The 18288-nt window shown below is 49.0% G+C and overlaps 2 protein-coding genes across 3 annotated transcripts in view; one reads left to right on the top strand and one right to left on the bottom strand.

Annotated features, from left to right (window-relative positions):
- The window catches only part of Tomm34 (translocase of outer mitochondrial membrane 34), an 18297-nt gene extending 16303 nt beyond the window's left edge, over nucleotides 1-1994 (top strand). For both annotated transcript variants that reach the window (XM_021149653.1, XM_021149644.2), the window contains exons 6-7: nucleotides 716-842; nucleotides 1033-1994. In XM_021149653.1, coding sequence (XP_021005312.1) covers nucleotides 716-842; nucleotides 1033-1137 — 232 coding nt within the window. In that variant the 3' untranslated portion in view covers nucleotides 1138-1994. The remainder of the gene's footprint in view (nucleotides 1-715; nucleotides 843-1032) is intronic.
- Nucleotides 1995-10159: 8165 nt separating this feature from the next.
- Nucleotides 10160-18288, bottom strand: part of Pabpc1l (poly(A) binding protein cytoplasmic 1 like) — a 26302-nt gene continuing 18173 nt past the window's right edge. Inside the window, exons 8-14 of the mRNA XM_021156020.2 lie at nucleotides 17316-17564; nucleotides 16623-16713; nucleotides 15881-15997; nucleotides 14138-14244; nucleotides 12733-12826; nucleotides 10747-10877; nucleotides 10160-10395 (exon numbers count right to left, since the gene is read on the bottom strand). Of these exons, the coding sequence (XP_021011679.1) occupies nucleotides 10333-10395; nucleotides 10747-10877; nucleotides 12733-12826; nucleotides 14138-14244; nucleotides 15881-15997; nucleotides 16623-16713; nucleotides 17316-17564 (852 nt within the window). The 3' untranslated portion in view covers nucleotides 10160-10332. The remainder of the gene's footprint in view (nucleotides 10396-10746; nucleotides 10878-12732; nucleotides 12827-14137; nucleotides 14245-15880; nucleotides 15998-16622; nucleotides 16714-17315; nucleotides 17565-18288) is intronic.

The raw sequence follows: 18288 nt of genomic DNA, 5'->3' as shown, positions 1-18288 counted from the left end.
ACTCTACCCCTGAGGTGCCATCTTCACACTCTACCCCTGAGGTGCCATCTTCACACTCTACCCCTGAGGTGCCATCTTCACACTCTACCCCTGAGATGCCATCTTCACACTCTACCCCTGAGGTGCCATCTTCACACTCTACCCCTGAGGTGCCATCTTCACACTCTACCCCTGATGAGTGTTAATTAGTAGTTAATATGCATGCGTTTGCTTTTTTCCGTCTGTTGAGGGGAAGGTTTTGGGAATCTTTTCTTTGCTTAAAGAACCTGATGCAGAGTGATGAGTGGTGGTATTGTGCAGGGTCAGGCTCGAGGTGTGTGCAGACTGGTACAGAGCCAACTGTGGAAAGTTTCTCATAGCCTTTGCATCTGTAGGAAAAGGTAGGGAACTGGAGAAATGGCTCATCAGTTAACAGGACTGGCTGCTCCAGGGAACTGGTTCCAGTTCTCAGTACTACATGGTGGCTTAGAGCCACCTCCAGCTCCAGAGGTTCCAACACCTTCTGTCCTCCATGGGCACCAGAACATGTAGTGGTCACATGCACACAAACAGTGTCAAGAGGTGGGAGAACTGAGATGATTGAAGGTATAGAGCTACAGCACAGAGCAGGTGTTTAGCAAATCAGGTCATTCCCCAGCTGCCTCAGGCTTGCTGGGGGAGGAGGGCTGGGGGGTCCACAAGTGACTGAACTTCTGTCATGGTCTTTCTGCATCAGAGCGCTCTGTCACCTGGTCCTGAAGCAGTACAAGGAGGCAGTAAAGGACTGCACAGAAGCCCTCAAGCTGGATGGGAAGAATGTAAAGGCGTTTTACAGACGGGCTCAAGCCTACAAGGCACTCAAGGTAAAGATTCCCCCAGACACCCAGGCCTAGCTAGAGCTTTCTGCAGGCGCCAACTCCTGTGTTCCTTCTCCCAAGCCCTGGGAAAGCTCCATGATCTTGCATCAGCAGCTGTCGTCTGTCTGTCCATCCATTCCCCACCCCCGTTTTCGTGTCCTCTAGGTCCCCTCCCCAACTCTCTTTCTCTTTATAGGACTATAAGTCCAGCCTTGCGGATATCAGCAGCCTCCTACAAATTGAACCCAGGAATGGCCCTGCACAGAAGTTACGGCAGGAAGTTAACCAGAACATGAACTAAACCATAGAGGGCAACAGGAACCCTGTACTTGACCTTCCCAGAGAAGCTAGGGCCTCCCTTGCATCTGCCCCCCAATACCCAGCATGCCGCCAAGGGAGTGCAAAATCAACCCCACTTTGACTCCTTGGAGAGGTAGCAGCCTTCCACCTGACACATTTTACTTGTTCAGATTAAGTCCATTACAGACAAGCACAGGACTCTTTCTTTTTTTTTTTTTTTTTTCTTTTTTCCAGAAAGGTCCCCACTAGAGGTTTTTGTTTTGTTTTTAATTTAAAAAAAAGCGTGACGCCAACAGCCCTGGCCTCATTCGCTTGCTTCTGCCTGGCCCTTGTCAACATAGTCCTTGGCAACTGTCCCTGACCCAGATATGCACAGACTGGGTGCCTGTGGCTTCCTCTCCCGCCATAGCTCTGCAGTTCACCTGAGTGCTGACGGGCTAGAAGTGCTTGCTCGTCCGCAGCCACAGCGGCCTGTTGAGCTGGTTCTCCAAGGCTGCCATCTCCCCGAGGAGACAGCTGCTGTCTGCACCCTGTCCTTGGCACAGTGTCCTGTGTTGAGCCCCAGTGCCTTTAGTCCAGGCCCTTTGTGGGAAGGCAGAGCCTAACCCTTGGAGGCTCGGTGTTGTTGCCTTCTGTCTGAGCTACCTACGATGTTCAGAGAGCCCAGATTCCTCCTGCCTTGGGGAGAGAGGCCTCCTTGAGATTAATGTCCCTCCAGTCTGAGCAGGGACTTAACCTTTTCCCCCATAGCAGCAGCCCCTCGGGCTCCTTTGTTTTGTTTTGTTAATCTGTTGAAGTTAATTGAACTGATTTTATTGAAGTGTGTGTTGCTGTTGCATTAAAAGGTTTTCTTCTATACAGCTGGCTCTGACGCATTTGTTTATGCCTTCTCGGGTTTGCTCCTGCAACTTGGTCATGGTAACAACTGACTATAACACACAAGACAGGAAGCAAAGGCAAGCTAAATCTTACACATACTTTTTTGATTTTTCGAGATAGGGTTTCTCTGTGTAGCCCTGGCTGGCTGGAACTCACTTGTAGACCAGGCTGGCCTTGAACTCAGAAATCCGCCTGCCTCTGCCTCCCGAGTGCTGGGATTAAAGGCGTGCACCACCATGCCCAGCTACACATACTTTTTTGTACTACTGATTTTCAGCCCTGTAAAAGAAGTATTCAAATTTTAAATATTTCCTGAATAAGATATGGGATGATCAAAAAAAAAAAAAAAAAAAAAAAAGCTGGGCATGGTGGCACACACCTTTAATCCCAGCACTTGGGAGGCAGAGGCAGGCGTTCTAGGACAGCCAGGGCTACACAGAGAAACCCTGTCTCGAAAAACCAAAAAAAAAAGATATGGAATGATCTATGAAAGAAAAAGCTACTGGTTCTTAGACACTGATCTATTTATTAAATGAACTTTTAGAACAGCCCAAGCGTTGTGTATAGTCCAAGAGAAGTGGGATGACTATATGCAGTCCCTGCTCTCTGAAAAATGGCCCTGTGAAGACAAGAAGTGGATCAGATAGTTAAGGGTAAAGCGGCTGCTTTAGGCATAATGAAGGGAAAATCAGCAGCCAGGTGTCTTGTCTGCCTCCATGAAGTTTGCACAGTGGAAGGGTGAAAGTCCCCTAGAAAGGAGAGCTTGAACTGAATTCAGAAGAAAAACCTAAGAGTTGGGGGGTGTAGCTCAGTGGTAGAGCATTTGCCTAGCATACACAAGGCCCTGGGTTCAAGCCCTGGCACCACATAAAGTAAAGGCAGAAGCTGCCAACTGTGGAATCAGTATAGAGGGGCCTCAAAAGGTACCCATAGTCCTTGAGCTTCATTCATGGAACCTGTCTCAAAACCCATACCCATCCCATAACTATAAGGTTACCACTCCTTAGCTATCTAACCAGTAGGATCTCCAGGAAGCACGTGCTAGAGACTTGGCATTCCCAAGCCAAGGTCAGGAATCGGCATAACTAACCACCAGCAGTCGAATGGCTAAGATGTGCGCACGCCATGAGTGGAAAGTCTCTTAGTAGCCTGTGTGTGCTACGTGTGGACATGAGAGGACACCTTTGTGGAGTTGTTTCTCCATCTTCACATGAGTTTCAGGGGTCAAATTCAGGTCACCAGGTTTCTGTGGCGAGCAACATCACCTGGTGGATTATCTCTGGCCCACACAGAGTTCTATACAGCCTTAAAGAATGGCATTCTTTGCAGGAAAGTGGATGGAGCTGGGGATGGTGTTAAACAATACTGCTTGCTTGCTTATATGCGGAATCTAGATTTATCTATAAATGTGTGTGTGTGTAGAACATTTGGGAAGAGAGGGGCAGGAGGGCATAATGAAAGTGGTAAGCTAGGCTCTAAAGTTACAAATGGAAGAAGCTACTGGGAAAATTGATGGTGGTGAGCGGGAGCTAAGGATTGAGCAGTGATTAAGATGAGACCAGCAACACTGAGGTGAAATCTTCTGGACATTGATTTCTGGGAGCACAAAGAAGCCGTGCTCCAGAGATACCCAAGGTTGTACCTCATGCTGCGGCTGGACTTGGTGATGTTGTAAGAGTCACTCAGGTGGTGCTGCTCATGAAGGAATGAAGGGATCATGGAGAGAAGCTGAGGCTTAGCACTGTGAGAGGCCAGGGAAGGCCACTGGGGAAGGTGAAGACTCGCTGTAGTTGATGGCCCACGACTGAAGGGGTCATGCAAAGGATGTGAGGCTTGGCACCCTGAAGAGAGCCCACGAGAGGCCATTGGTGAAGCCCCGTTGGAGTGGAACACCCCAGTGTACTGGAGATGCCAGTCCCATGGGAGGATCACCAAGAGCAGCAGCGGTAGTGGAGTGGATCAACCTGAGCTTAGAGTGCTACAGAGGGCAGTGCTGGAAAAGTGATGTCAGCACCCACGAGAGCCCCCCAAAGCCCCCTAAAAATCCTCCCAGTCCCTGCCGGGCCCTGAGAGCCAAGCCTAGGGCGGAACTACAAGTCCCAGCATGCCTCAGGGAGTTGTACTCCTCAGCTCATAAATGGCCATGAAACTGGATTTTTTGGGTGGGTTTGGAGACAGGGTTTCTCTGTGTGGCCAGGCCTGGCTGTCCTGTGATCTCCCTGTGCATCAAGGGTTTCCCTGTGAAGAATAGAAAAATACTGACTGCCCAGACATCATGAACTTATCACCCTGGGCTCCGCCCCCTGGCCAGGTGGCCTCACTACCCCGAACTTTTGAGAAAAACACCCACAGAATGTTTCAATGTCCCAGGTGCCTTGAAGTAAATATCCACCCCTAGACTCCTAACTCCTCCCCCATCCTCCCCCTTGTTTGTGGTTTTTGCCTTCATAAGCCCGATGAAAAATAGGGTTGGGATCATTCTCCTCTACCCCTGTGTGGTGTATGTCTCGGCCCCACTTGCTGGTTGGACCTCTTGTCCCGTCTTCTCGCTGTTAATAGTCTTCCTCCTGTGAGTACAGTAGGTTCGGTCTCAGTGCCTGGCTGGGTGCGCGCTATTCCCGAGACTGCAGTGAGGGTCTCCCTTCGGGGGGTCCTTCATTTGTGGGCTCTCCCGGGATCTGCGCGACCACCCAGGGGTCCTAGACCCACGTGGAGGTGAGTTTCTCTGTTTCGTCTCGGTTCTGTGTCTATATTCTGTCTGAAAATCTGGTGCGGTCGCAGTTTTGTTTTGTCTCTTTCTGTGATTGTGTTTGTGATTGACTTCATTGTCAGTGTGATAGAAATGGGACAGGCTGTGACAACGCCTTTGACTCTGACTTTAGATCATTGGGCGGACGTTAAGAGTAGTGCTCGTAGTTTGGCTGTTGAAGTAAAAAAGGGACGGTGGCGGACTTTTTGTTCATCCGAATGGCCGAAATTGGGCGTCGGCTGGCCGCAAGACGGATCGTTTGATTTACCCATTATCTACGCTGTAAAGCAGCTTCTTTTTCAGAGACCAGGGGAAGATCTGGACCAGGTCCTCCCCTACATCCTTGTTTGGCAGGATCTGGTCCAGAATCCTCCACCCTGGGTGCAACCCTGGATATCCTTGACTCCTCCGGTGCTGGACGCTGTCGTTACATCACAACCAAGACCAAATCAGCAGCCGACCGGTCCCTCAGCTCCCCCACGGATCTATTACGAGATCGATGATTATGAATGGATGGAGCCACCGACACCGCTTTACCTACCCTTTCCCTGTTCCGATTGCCTTGACCCTCCGTACGGATGTTGGAGGCCCTCCCCCAGGCCCCAACAAAACTAATCATGCTTTTTCAGAAAATCCCTCGGGCTGGACTGGGCTCCTTGAGTTACATCACAACCCAAACCAAATCAGCAGCCAACCGGTCCCTCAGCTCCCCCACGGATCTATCCCGAGATCGATGATGATCCGTTGACGGAGGCACAGCCACCCCCTTACCCTTTACCTGTTCCTCCACCTCTCCTTCCTCAGGCCATCCCTACCCCTGTGTTCACACCAGCCCAGTTGGGATGATTGCCAGCAACTCTTGCAGGTCCGCTTCACCATGGAGGAGAGAGAGGATCCTGTTGGAGGCCAGAATGTCCCGGGAACAGACGGGACGTCCACTCATGTCCCCAACCTTGTAGACACGCCTTTTCCCTTGGCCCGCCCCAACTGGGATTTCAACCCTGCGGAAGGTAGGGAGCATCCCACAGTCTCCCGCCGGACTCTAGTGGCGGGGCTCAAGGGGGCCGCACAGCGCCCCACCCATTTGGCCAAGGTAAGAGAGGTTCTTCAGGGTCCAGGGGAGCCGCCCTTCGTTTCCTTAGAACGGCTGATGGAGGCTGATAGGAGATCTACCCCGTTTGATCCCTCCTCGGAGGGACAGCAAGCAGCTGTAGCCATGGCTTCCATGGGTCAGTCTGCCTCTGGTGTTAAGAGAAAGTTGCAGAGGTTGGAGGGACTTCAGGATTAGAAAGTGTATCCTGAGAGAGAGAGAGAGAGAGAGAGAGAGAGAGAGAGAGAGAGAGAGAGAGAATCGGCGTCGCCAGGAAAGAAACTTGACTAAGATTTTGGCCGCAGTCGTAGGTAAAGGAAAGTCAGAGACAGGACAGTAAGGGTACCTGGGCAACAGGGCCAGAAGACCTCCAGGAGGACAGAGACTCTCACTCCTTCCTTGTCCTTCCTGAGTGCCTGGCCCCCCTACTCGGAAGGGATCTCCTCACCAAATTAAAAGCTCCAGACTGCTCTGCTTGCAGCCCCTGCTTTGGCCTTGCCAGATTGGACTAAGCCTTTCACCCTATACGTTGATGCGCGGGCTCCAGTAGCCTGCGGAGTCCTGACTCAGACTCTGGGGCCCTGGAAGCGGCCGGTGGCCTCCCTGTCCACCAAGCTAGACCCGGTCGCCAGTGGTTGGCCCTCAGGCCTGAAAGTCATGGCTGCAGTCGCCCTACTTGTCAAAGACGCTCACCAGCTTCCTCTGGGTCAACATGAGACTGTCATCGCTCCCCATGCTTCGGAAAGTACTGTGCGGCAGCCCCCAGACCAACTGCTGGATGACAGACGCCCGAATGACACACTACCAGAGCTCGCTGTTAAAGGACCCGGATAACTTTTGCTCTGCCTGTGATCCTCAACCCTACCCCCCGAAGTGGATGACTCTACCCCAGTGCACCGATGCGCTGACATCCTGGCCGCAGAGACCAGAACCAGAAAGGACCTGACTGATCAACCTTGGCCAGGCGCACCTGACTGGGACACAGACGGTAGCAGCTTCGTGGTAGAAGGAAGAAGAGCAGGAGCAGCGGTGGTGGACAGAAAGCAGGTATTTTGGGCCAGCTGTTTACCAGAAGAAACTTTGGCACAGAAAGCACTCCAGGCGTTGACCCAAGCACTTGAACTGCAGAAGGTAAGGCCATCCATATCTACACTGATAGCCGCTATGCCTTTGATCCTGCTCAATTTGGGATTCCCAAGGTCATCGGCTCAGACAACGGGCCCGCTTTTGTTGCCCAGGTAAGTCAGGAATCGGCCACACAACTGGGGACTCATTGGAAATGACATTGTGCTTACAGGCTCCAGAGCTCAGGACAGGTAGAAAGAATCAATAGGACCCTACCAGAGACCCTTACTCAATTAGCCATTGAGACCGGCGGTCGGGACTGGGTGACTCTCCCTCCCTTTGCGCTTCTCAGGGTCCGAAACACTCCCAGACGTTTCGGCCTCACCCCCTGTGGGATTCTGTATGGGGGACCGCCCCCCTTCCCTGAGTCGGGTGGGATATTGGATCCCAACCCTGACCTTTGCTCACCCTCTGCTCTGTTTACCCACTTAAAGGCCTTAGAAGTTGTCAGAACACAGATCTGGACCCAGATCCGAGAAGCCTACACACCGGGGACCACAGCAGTGCCCCACGGGTTCCAGGTCGGAGACTCGGTCTTGGTCAGACAACATCTCGCTGGCACGCTGGAGTCATTAAAGATGCTATGTCTAAACTCAGGGACCAGTTAGACAAGCGCAGAAGGGAAAGAGAAGATAGACAGAGCTGGTTTGAAAATTGGTTTAATAAGTCTCCTTGGTTTACCACCCTTGTTTCTACCTTTGCCGGTCCCCTAATCATCCTTGTGCTTTGGCTCACTTTTGGACCTTGCATTCTTAATAAGTTAGTGGCTGTTGTAAAAGACAGGGTTAATGCTGTTTGCTCCCCGAACCTCCCCCTAGTTTGTGGGTTTTGCCTTTATAAGCCTGCTGAAAAATAGGGTTGGAGTCGACCTCCTCTACCCCTGCGTGGTGTATGAGGCTCGGCCCTAGAATCCTGGTTTGAGCTCTTGTCCCGTGTTCTTCATGTTAATAAAAGTTCCTCATGTGTTAAAGCAAAAAAAAAAAAAAAAAAAGTGGTAAGCTAGAGCAAAGTGCATGCTTTACATAATACATGTGGTAACATGTATGATAAATACATGCTGACAATAATGAGAACAATATTCTTTTTAGAGATTTATTTGTTGTTATATGTAAGTACACTGTAGCTGTCTTCAGACACACCAGAAGAGGGTTGTCAGATCTCATTTCAGATTGTTGTGAGCCACCATGTGGTTGCTGGGGTTTGAACTTGGGGACCTTCAGAAGAGCAGTCAGTGCTCTTAACCACTGAGCCATGTCTCCAGCCCCGAGAAAAATATTCTTAAGGTAATACTAATGGGTGAGAGGTGGGAGCTTGGACGAGCAGGATGTGTACTTCCTAGCTGGCAGTATGCTCTAAGGGAGGACTACTGAAGATGTATGAAGTTATCAACAACACCGGATGAGGCTGCAAGTTATATTGTTTAAACCTTAAGGAAACTGTGGGATAGCAGACTTATTAAGAGAGCAGATTTTTTTCCTTCTGATTTCTTGGAGGAAAAAAACCACCAATACGGTGAAGCCACAGGGGCTGTTGCCAGAGTCCAGCTGAGCTCAGGCCAGGATGATAATGAAGGATTTACAGAGTTGAAACAATTGAAAGATAGATTGCTTGTGAAGATGAGGGGAAGCGAAGGGCACATGCATTGGGAGACCTCGGCCTTGGGATAGAATGTGGGTGGGAAACTTTCCTGAGAACACTCAAGTCAAAAGCAAAGGGTGGGGCTGGTGAGATGGCTCAGTGGTTAAGAGCACCCGACTGCTCTTCCAAAGGTCAAGAGTTCAAAATCCCAGCAACCACATGGTGGCTAACAACCATCTGTAACAAGATCTGGCGCCCTCTTCTGGAGTGTCTGAAGACAGCTACAGTGTATTTACATATAATAAATAAATAAATCTTTAAAAAAAAAAAAAAAAAAAAAAAGCAAAGGGTGCGGGGAGCTCTGAGCCATGAACTTGGCCTTTGTTGTGGATCTGACTTGGTACTGATGGTCCAAGAATTCAGGGTAAGTGGGGTAAGGTCTGTGGAGCTTCCAAAGTGAACAGAGCTGAAGAACAAAGATACCAGAGTCTTCAAGAAAGCACAGTTGAAAATGAAATTGTGACTTAGACGTGAAGGAGCAGAATGTGGAGTAGAGAGGAAAAAAGAAGAATGGGGCTCAGGCCTGAAGACAGCCAGCACTGAGCATCTGGAGGACATGTAGGGGAGAGTGTGGGGCTCGGAGGCTAGAAGATAAGGGGAGTTCAAAATGGCCTTCATGGGGTGTGGCATGGGGGGGAACCATGAGAGGCAATGACTGAGAGACAGTGACGGGACCCCATTGGATGTGTTCCAATGGACTTGTGACAGTGACAGTGTGCGAGTGTATCCTCACGGCAAGGAACTGAGGTCTGTACTCCTTTGAGATGAGCACTGACTGCCCTAAAGGACCTTGAGAGGTCCCTATTTAGGGATGGAGACCTTGACCAGGAAGGTACTCTAGTATATTCTACAGAGTACTTAGCTGTGTTCCCAGCATTTGGTCACCTGGGACCCGCATGCCATTGCCGCCTTCTGTGGTGCTCACCTGGCCGGCAGAAATGACTTGGACTTTGAGCTTTAGTCCCTTCTCTCCATCCATTGCATGATGGGACCCATTTAACCATCTGCTGTTGGTGACCAGTTTGTAGTTTGGAGCAGTTACATAGCTAAACTCAGCTTTCAGTAGGTATCCTGTTAACATGCACACTTGCTGTGTACTTCAGCGCCTGTTTGGGGTTCCGGTTCTGCTCCTTAGAGCCAGTCTCACTACGGTCAAGTCGGCCCCACCCTCCTTCAAGGCAAGACAGATTTTTGCAGCATTTTTTAATATATAAAGCAAAAAGATCAGCAGGGGGACTGTGTGTCAGCCTTCATTACATATCCAAAGCTCAAGAACACAGAGATCCCCGTCAGGAAAGAAGTTAGAGTTCACACAGCTAGAACCAAGAGCAGAAATGCAGTAATCAAGTAGTCAAGGGAGTGAAGAGTCCATTTTCGGGGGAGGGGGGGAGTGGAGGGAAAAAAAATGTTCCCAGAATATGGAAAACACCCAATCTTCAGTCAAGAAGGTGGACCAGCAGACCAGACCTCCAGACAGGCAGAACGGAGCCAGGCAGTAAACTCTGAGGCCTAGCAGAGCAACTGGCATGAGAACATCCAGCCACTATGCCCGTCTCCTATGACTCCTTTAGCTTCACCAAACTCCCTGGTGCTTCAGACAAAGCCACCAACACATCACAGTGAGTTTTTTGATTGCTGGGTTCTCTACGGAGTCTCCAGAGAGCCAGCAGCTCAGCTGCTCTGTCGGTCCTTCCATCCCCAGGAACCCACAGAGTTCAGTTCCTATCTGCTGACTCCATTTCTCGATGCACCTGCAGTACTGCCACCGCCTCTTCTATCTATGGGACATAAAACAGAGGGGCTTAGTGTAGCTGCCCCAATACAGGCGGTTCCAGAAGGGCCATGACTGCACTTGCATAATAAAGGTTGCACGGAGCTCTGATGCCCTGCTGCTCAGAAAAATCCCAGCCCACTGCCTCCTTAAACCAGGTCACACTGCTGGACATGACTCTGTACTGCAGAACACAGCTACTTGTCCCGAAGCCTTACTAGGACCTACCCAGACTTTATCTGTGGAGGGACTGAAGTTATGAACCCTCAACTAAGACCCAGCAGATTGATGTCAGCTGCCCTATCTTCTCTAGGACAGCCCTTGGTCTTTGCTGTGCGGCCACCCAGTCTCCACCTGCCTTGGCATGGAGGGACTCTGGGGACTCCAGCAATAACAGAAGCTCCAGGTTGTCCAGCTCCAGCAGCATGCCCGTGATCTTGCCAGTCAGTGGGGCGTAGGCATCGTGGATGAGGGAGTAGAGACGCTCCCCTGTGTAGAACAACCTGATAGCTTACATGCACACCTGCCCCAAAACCCAGTATTCCATGGAAAGGAGCAATGAGGGTGCCTGAGATCTTGTCCTAGAACCTGTCACCCCAAGCTATATCATGTGACATTACTGGAAACTCTTCTTTCCAACTTTATAAAGTAGGCATAGCAGCACCACCTTACAGGACAATCTGAAGGGTCAGGTTGAGTATTATATATAAGAATATACATATATATATGTATTATAAGTTTATGGTTATATAGTGATATAAATAATATAAACATAATAAAAACAATAATATATAAATATAAACAATACTATTTAAAGGTATCTACAGCAAAGTCAGTTGTTTCGAGACTCCATTTGTTTTGTGAGAAGCAGTCTGACTAGACACATTGAGATTCCAGACAGGATGTAATGCTTGACTTGAGACTTTGGGGTGTGGGAGGCAAACACACAGCATAAATTTACCTTCCACCATCAGGTACTTCCAGCAATACAACCTAGTTCTGGTGTCGGGCCATCTTGATAGGGCATGGAGGACCCCCACAGGGTGGGGATGCTTGAGTGGGGTTAGAAGGGTCTTCCCATAAAGGAGGGAGAGTTTACAGACAGCAGCCAATGGAGCCTACATGAGGCATTTGTAATTTTCTTCTGTATGGGGGTGAGGAGGGGGCATGAAGCAGCCAAGGCTAATAAGCTAAAGAAGCAATAGAGCGAGGAGGGCCTTTAGTGAAGGGGCTTAAGGTCTATGTGGTCATGAAGTGAAGAACGTGCCGACCAGAAACAAGTTGCTCATTCATTCCAACATTAATAGTATGTGTGTGTGTGTACGTGTGTGTCTGTGTCTGTGTATCTGTATGCACATGTGTGTATGCAAGTGTGTGTGTGTGTGCAGAGAGGCCAGAAGAGGACATCAGATGGCCTGTTCTATCGGCCTCCACCTTATCCCCTGAAGACAGTGTCTCTCACTGACCCTGAAGCTGCCTGTTCAGCTAGGCTGGTTAGTCAACAAGTTCCTGCTGTCTTCCCATCTCCATCTCCATCTCCCAACTCTGGAATCAGGGCACACATAGCCATGGCCAGCTTTTATGTGGTTGCTAGGGATTCAAACTCAAGTCCTGAGCCATCCTCGCCCCTGTCCCCACTAGAGTCATTTTTTTTTTAGAGCCTGTCAGAAACTCTGGGGCTGGAGAGGAAGTACTCTTGGAGCTCAAAGTCCAGAGGACCCTGTATTTCCCAGCACCCAGGGATTTCCTGCCTCCCACAGTGAGCACCAAGAAACAGGTGCTTCCAGAGCTTTAACCAGAGCTTCCCCACTTTCAAAGAGATATAAGGATGTGTAATGACCACCCTGGACCAGTAGAAACCCAAGGGTGTTCTCCTCCCCGGCTTCTTGGCTCTGATCCCATATCCAGATATCTCCCACCTAAGTCAGAGCCAGACAGCAAGCTGGAAAAGGCCTTGGGAGCAACAGCCTACTGTTCTTTCAAGGACAGAGGCTTACAAAGAGGCAGCTTGGGGGAAACCGGGAAAGGGGATAACATTTGAAATGTAAGTAAAATATCCAAAAAATTAAAAAAGAAAGAAAGAAAGAAAGAAAGAAAGAAAGAAAGAAAGAAAGAAAGAAAGAAAGAAAGAAAGAAAGAAAGAAAGAAAGAAAGAAAGAAAGAAAGAAAGAAAGAAAGAAAGAAAGAAAGAAAGAAAGAAAGAAAAAGAAAGAGGCAGCTACCTAGTATCAGTGATGGGAGGAGACCTTGTTCCCACATCCGTCCTCACGCAAGGTGTTCTTGGCAGGCTAGCCAGCTCACAGCCCTCCTACCTACCCCGGTGGGGGAGGAGCCAGTAACTCACCAATCATCTGCTTTTGCTCGTGCAGGGGTGCAGCGGCCAGCATGGACACAGTCAGAGGCTGATGGCCAGGGACATACACGGCCGACTCCTGGACCTGCACATGGTGCCAGGAACACACCCCTTAACCACACGGATAGAAAAGGTCTCATACACTTACCCTAGCGGGTGAACACAAGCATCCAGGAAAGGCTCTGGAGGAAGGAAGGAAGCAAGGTCTACACAGTCAGGGGCGGGGCGGGGCGGGGGCGGGGGCGGGGGTGGTGCGCAGAGAGTCCCTCACAAGGGCGTGGACTGGAAAACAAAGTTATGCACAAAGAGATGCTGTGAACCAATGAAGGCCCTTCAAAATCCATTGTCACCTCAAAGGCACACTTAATAATCATCACTTTGCACTATTCTCAGCAGGCTTTATGAACACAGCAACAGCAAACATACATCTTATTGGAGTGCATGCATGTGTTGTGTGTGTTATTCTTGATTTTCCTTGAATTTTTATGCTTGCTTATTTATTTTTTTAATTTTAAAAATTTTTTTTGTTTGTTTTTTGTTTTTGTTTTGTTTTTTGTTTTTGTTTTTCGAGACAGGGTTTCTCTGTGTAGCCCTGGCTGTCCTGGAAGCCACTCTGTAGACCAGGCTGGCCTTGAACTCAGAAATCCGTCTGCCTCTGCCTCCCAAATGCTGGGATTAAAGGTGTGCGCCACCACTACCCGGTTTATGCTTGCTTTTTAAAAGAAAAGATTTATGTATTTATTTTACGTATATGAGTGTTATGTATACCTGTGTGCCAGTAGAGGGCATCAGATCCTATTACAGATGGTTGTGAGCCACCATGTGGTTGCTGAGAATTGAACTCAGGACTTCTGGAAGAGCAGCCAGTACTTTTAACCGCTGAGCCATTTCTCCAGCTCCTCCATAGCCCTCTTATATTGCGCTAACTTTAAAAGTACTGTTGCGATTAAAAGACAATTGTTCTTTTTACAGAAGCCATCCAAAGAAGACATTGAAATTCTAGACATGTTTCAGTAATACTGAATTTAAAACCTTTGTGGGGATAGGAGATACATAGCCTTTTAATTATAATAAACAATTTTAATCCTGTTTTGAATGTTCCTCTCATCCCTCCCGTGCTCAGCACGGTCTTGGCATCTGTCTCCTGCGCTCAAACACAAGTTCAAGTTCATTTTGGTAATGACTTAAACAAAAGGTTTGTAACCAGTAAACAGAACCACAGAACAGTGACCACAGTTCTCTCTCCCCTCTGTTAGTGGGAGTGATCTTTGACTGATTTGCGCACATTAGTAAACGAAATTTTGTAAGTGAAGAAAAGCAAGGACCAAAGGGAAAACGCCTTAGCCAAACTTAGGAGCCAGGATACCCAGAGCCCACAGTGAGCAGACCGCCTTACCCCATGGGCACTGTGTACAGCTGAGGTTCCTCTATGTGGCACGAGAAGCTGACCTGGGATAGAGGATCCCTCCCCACCTGGTCCTGTAGTCTGGGTACCAATGTTGACTGTAAAAAAGAAAGGAAAAAAGAAAAAAGCAGATGTCAAATGGCCACTTAGAAAAAAAAAATACAGCCGGGCGTGGTGGCGCACGCCTTTAATCCCAGCACTCGGGAGGCAGAGGCAGGCGGATTTCTGAGTTCGAGGCCAGCCTGGTCTACANAGTGAGTTCCAGGACAGCCAGGGCTACACAGAGAAACCCTGTCTCGAAAAACCAAAAAAAAAAAAGAAAAAGAAAAAAAAATACATGGCAAATTTTGGTGAATCAGTAAAATAGTTGGGACATGTAGGTAATGCTGGCAAGAATGTTGGGGATACAGCAACTGTAGAAATACAATTGGGGGGGGGGTGATTCCTCAAAGAATTAAGCTTAGGTCAACACATCTAGCAATCTTGGTTCTGAATGTGCACTCAAAAGAGGTGGAAGCAAAGTTTCAAGATCATCTGCAAACCCATGCTCATAGTAGCAATAACTGTGTACAAGAACCCACGGGTGAGAGCAATCCATGTGTTCAACACGTGAATGCATAGCCAAAACACAGAATCTACATATGCAAGACATCGCATCTTGCCGGAACATTGCTGAATCTTGAGGACGCCATGCTAAATAACAAAGCATTGAGAGTCCCACGCCATTTGCATGAAGTAACCACACTCAGCCAGCATCAGAGGGATGACTGCTTGTCAGCCTTCTGGCTAAGATCAAGTGCAAATTCAAAGGGGCAAAAAAAAAGGATAGGTTTGTTTTTCAGAGGCTAGAAAGAATTATGAATGAGGAATTGTGGCTGGTGGAAAGTTTTGTTTTCGAGACAGTGGTGGCAATGGCTGCAGTTCGTACTCAGCACTGTGAATGTACTGGATGCCTCTAAACTACAGACTTAAAAACAATCAGGTCCTCACTGTTCTTGCAGAGTACCACGGTTCACTTCCCAGCACCCATACAGCAATGCACAACTGTCTAACTCTAGTTCCAGGGAATCCAACACCCTCCTCTGACCTCCATGGACACTACACACACATATGTGGAGGCTAACACTCATGCACATAAAATGAGAATAAATAAACCTTTAAAAATAGTGAAGCAGTTAATTATATGTTGTGCAGATTTTCCCACAGTTGAAGATTATAGCAATGACCATGGGTGTTGAAACCTGGCAGCGACAGAAGAGCAGAGGTTTCATCTGACTCATTATGCAGAATCCCTAATGCAGAATCCCTAATGCAGAATCCCTAAAGAACACCCCACCCCAGTGCTGAGCACAGGGTCAGCACAGAGATATGAGGATATTAGCAACAGATAACCTGTCTCCAAGTCATAGCACCTTCCGTACTTGCTAAGATGTAAGTCCTTCCATTTGTGAACTCACCAATCCTCCCAACAAAATGGGCACACTATTTTTATCCCTATCTTAAAGACTAAGTTGGCAGAGACAGCCATCAGCAAGGGTCCCAAAGTGACTCCCAAGGGCTGGATGCCATGCTAACGTTTATGTTAATGGACATCCTCCAAAGCCGGGCTGGCTCACCACGAAAGCAAGATCACTATGGAGCCTGGTCAAAATTTACCTTCACTGCCAACCCCCAGGTCTCTCACTCTTTGACACCCTTCCATTCTGAATCCTGGCAACACTCACACACACTCACCTACTCTCTGCGTGTGAGGCACCTGGCTGGAGACCTGGCTGGCACCGCTCAGGTGGATACAGGGATGCTGCGTCGTGCTTAGAGGCTGGACCACGGAGGCAGCTGGAGGGCAAGTAGCTTATAGCAAGCACAGAGAAAAACAGAGAGAGGTTTCCAGTAATCATCAAAGTGCTACACTGTGTCCTAAGTTCCCAGAGCTGGAGATGAGCTAGAAATTCACACACACACAAACACAGAGAGACAGAGAGACAGAGAGACAGAGACAGGGAGAATTTACCTAGACCTATGGAGGGTGCACAGAAATCTGCAATGACAAACCCCAAAACCAGCTCACATCTCCCCAGGCCCTGAATTTCTCGAGTACCCTGATCCTTCACTTTAGTCTCAAGAGAACTACATGTAAGCTTGGCTCTGGAAAGGCCATTCATTAGCAATTTAGCCAAAAGAGTTTCGTACTTTTATTCTCTGCTTTGCAAGAATTTTCAGCCCCAAATCAGAGTTAGCCTTTAGAAAGAACTGACAATGGCCACACTATGTGTCTTTGCCAGGGTTGCCATAGTGCTTGCTGCTTCATGAACATTTAGTCCCAAGTCAGGGAGGGGAAACTGAGGCTCATAGGAGTGGGGTAAGGTAACCGGTTCTGAGAAATGCAAAGCCAGGCTTGATGCCATAGTTTCTGTCTCTTTCCCTGAGGCTCACATCCACAAGCCAGGCTGAAGGTGGAAAGGGCTGGGTCACTTACATGGAGGTCCATGTGGCTGGGCCGTCCACCTGGGGTCTGGTTGCATTGGAGTTATGGAGCCAGAACTGTAGTACACAGCCTGGGCTGTAGACTGTGGAAGAAGAGGATCTGAGGTGAGGGGCTTCGCATCTTCTCAAGGACACCAATGTGAGGAACCACACTATCCCCTGCAAGAAACAGCTCGGGCCTCCATGAAGGATTCGCCCTCCCTTCCCATCTCCCCTTATCCCTAAGCCCCTCAGAACAAGATCTCAGATTTATGTCAATCAGTGTTCCTCACTCTGGCCGAGTGATAGAGTATGTCATTCCAATTTGTTCCAGCTCAAGCAATTGCTAAAGGATGTCAGCAATTGGTCTTCAATCACACGTATCTTCCTATTGCTCTGAGTTCTATGAAGTCATTTCCCTAGCCATGGACCTCAGAACACAAACAGCCAGGGCAGCTGTGTGACCATCACACAGATGAGTTGGGAAAACACCACAGGCACTGTGGCTGCTTGGGGGGAGGGGGAGAGGTGGAGGGGGCAATGGATGCTGATATAACTGGGGAAGATAATGGATACGATAAAGAAATTCTGGGACTGGAGAGATGGCTCAGTGGTTAAGAGCACTGACTGCTCTTCCAGAGGTCCTGAGTTCAATTCCCAGCAACCACGTTCTGTCCCCCAACTGGAGCTGTAGACACACTGTCACCTGGGGTACAGCAGGGAGCAGGTAGCTGGTAGGCTGCTGGAAGGAGCTCAAGACAGGGTGAGAGGGGCGTCGCCTATACTGGTTGGTCAAGATGGCCTTCCGCTCCTCCTTGCGCTGTGCCAGGGCCACATATAGCGGTTTCGTGCCCACGATGCGCCCGTTCATCTCCGTCACAGCCTTCGTTGCCTCTTCTGGAGAGGAAAAGCACACAAAGCCAAAGCCCTTGCTGTGGCTACTTTCTGTCATCACCTGAAAGCAAGAGGAGACAAGGGTTGCTGGGCACAGGGAAGCAAGACTCCTGGGATACATGCTTCTCCTCTGGGACCACATCCACCACTCAGCAGACCCTGAGACAGACTGTGATAATGGACAAACCATACACCCCTCATTTACTCAGGCCTACTATGTGTCACACACTTCATGAGCCTTCGTGGCACACAGTAGGCCTCCTGATGAAGGAGGAACCATGGCTTCCCCTTTACAGGGGAAAATGGTGACTCAAGAGTGACTCATCCAAGGCCACCTGCTGCCTTCTTATCTTATAAATGTGGACTTTAGACTTTATCACTTTAGACTTCCAGAAAAGCTTAAAGAGCTTTACAGAGAACAATGTGTGGTGGTGCACACCTGTCACTCCAGCACTGGGGAGGCCAAGGCAAGAGGATCATTGAGAGTTCAAAGCCAGCCTGCACTACATAGTGAGTTCAAAGCCAGCCTATGCTACATAGTGAGTCAAAAGCCAGCCTGCACTACCTAGGAGACAGAGAGAGAGAGAAAGAGAGAGACAGAGACAGAGACAGAGATTGCTGTATGTCTCAGACCCAGAGTTCCCTCACGGCTGTCTACTGTGCAACTGCTAGTTCCTGTCATAGCTGCCGTTCTCCTTCAAGACTTTGCTGGGATCAGAGCTTTTGAACTAATCAGCCTCATCTTTCCACAGACAAGATGCAGAGGACGTTCTTTTTTTTTTTTT

Source organism: Mus caroli, chromosome 2 (assembly GCF_900094665.2).
Source record: "Mus caroli chromosome 2, CAROLI_EIJ_v1.1, whole genome shotgun sequence".
Taxonomy (NCBI): Eukaryota; Metazoa; Chordata; class Mammalia; order Rodentia; family Muridae; genus Mus; species Mus caroli.
The sequence above is the reverse complement of the archived record's forward strand: the minus strand, read 5'-3'. Positions and strand labels throughout refer to the sequence as shown.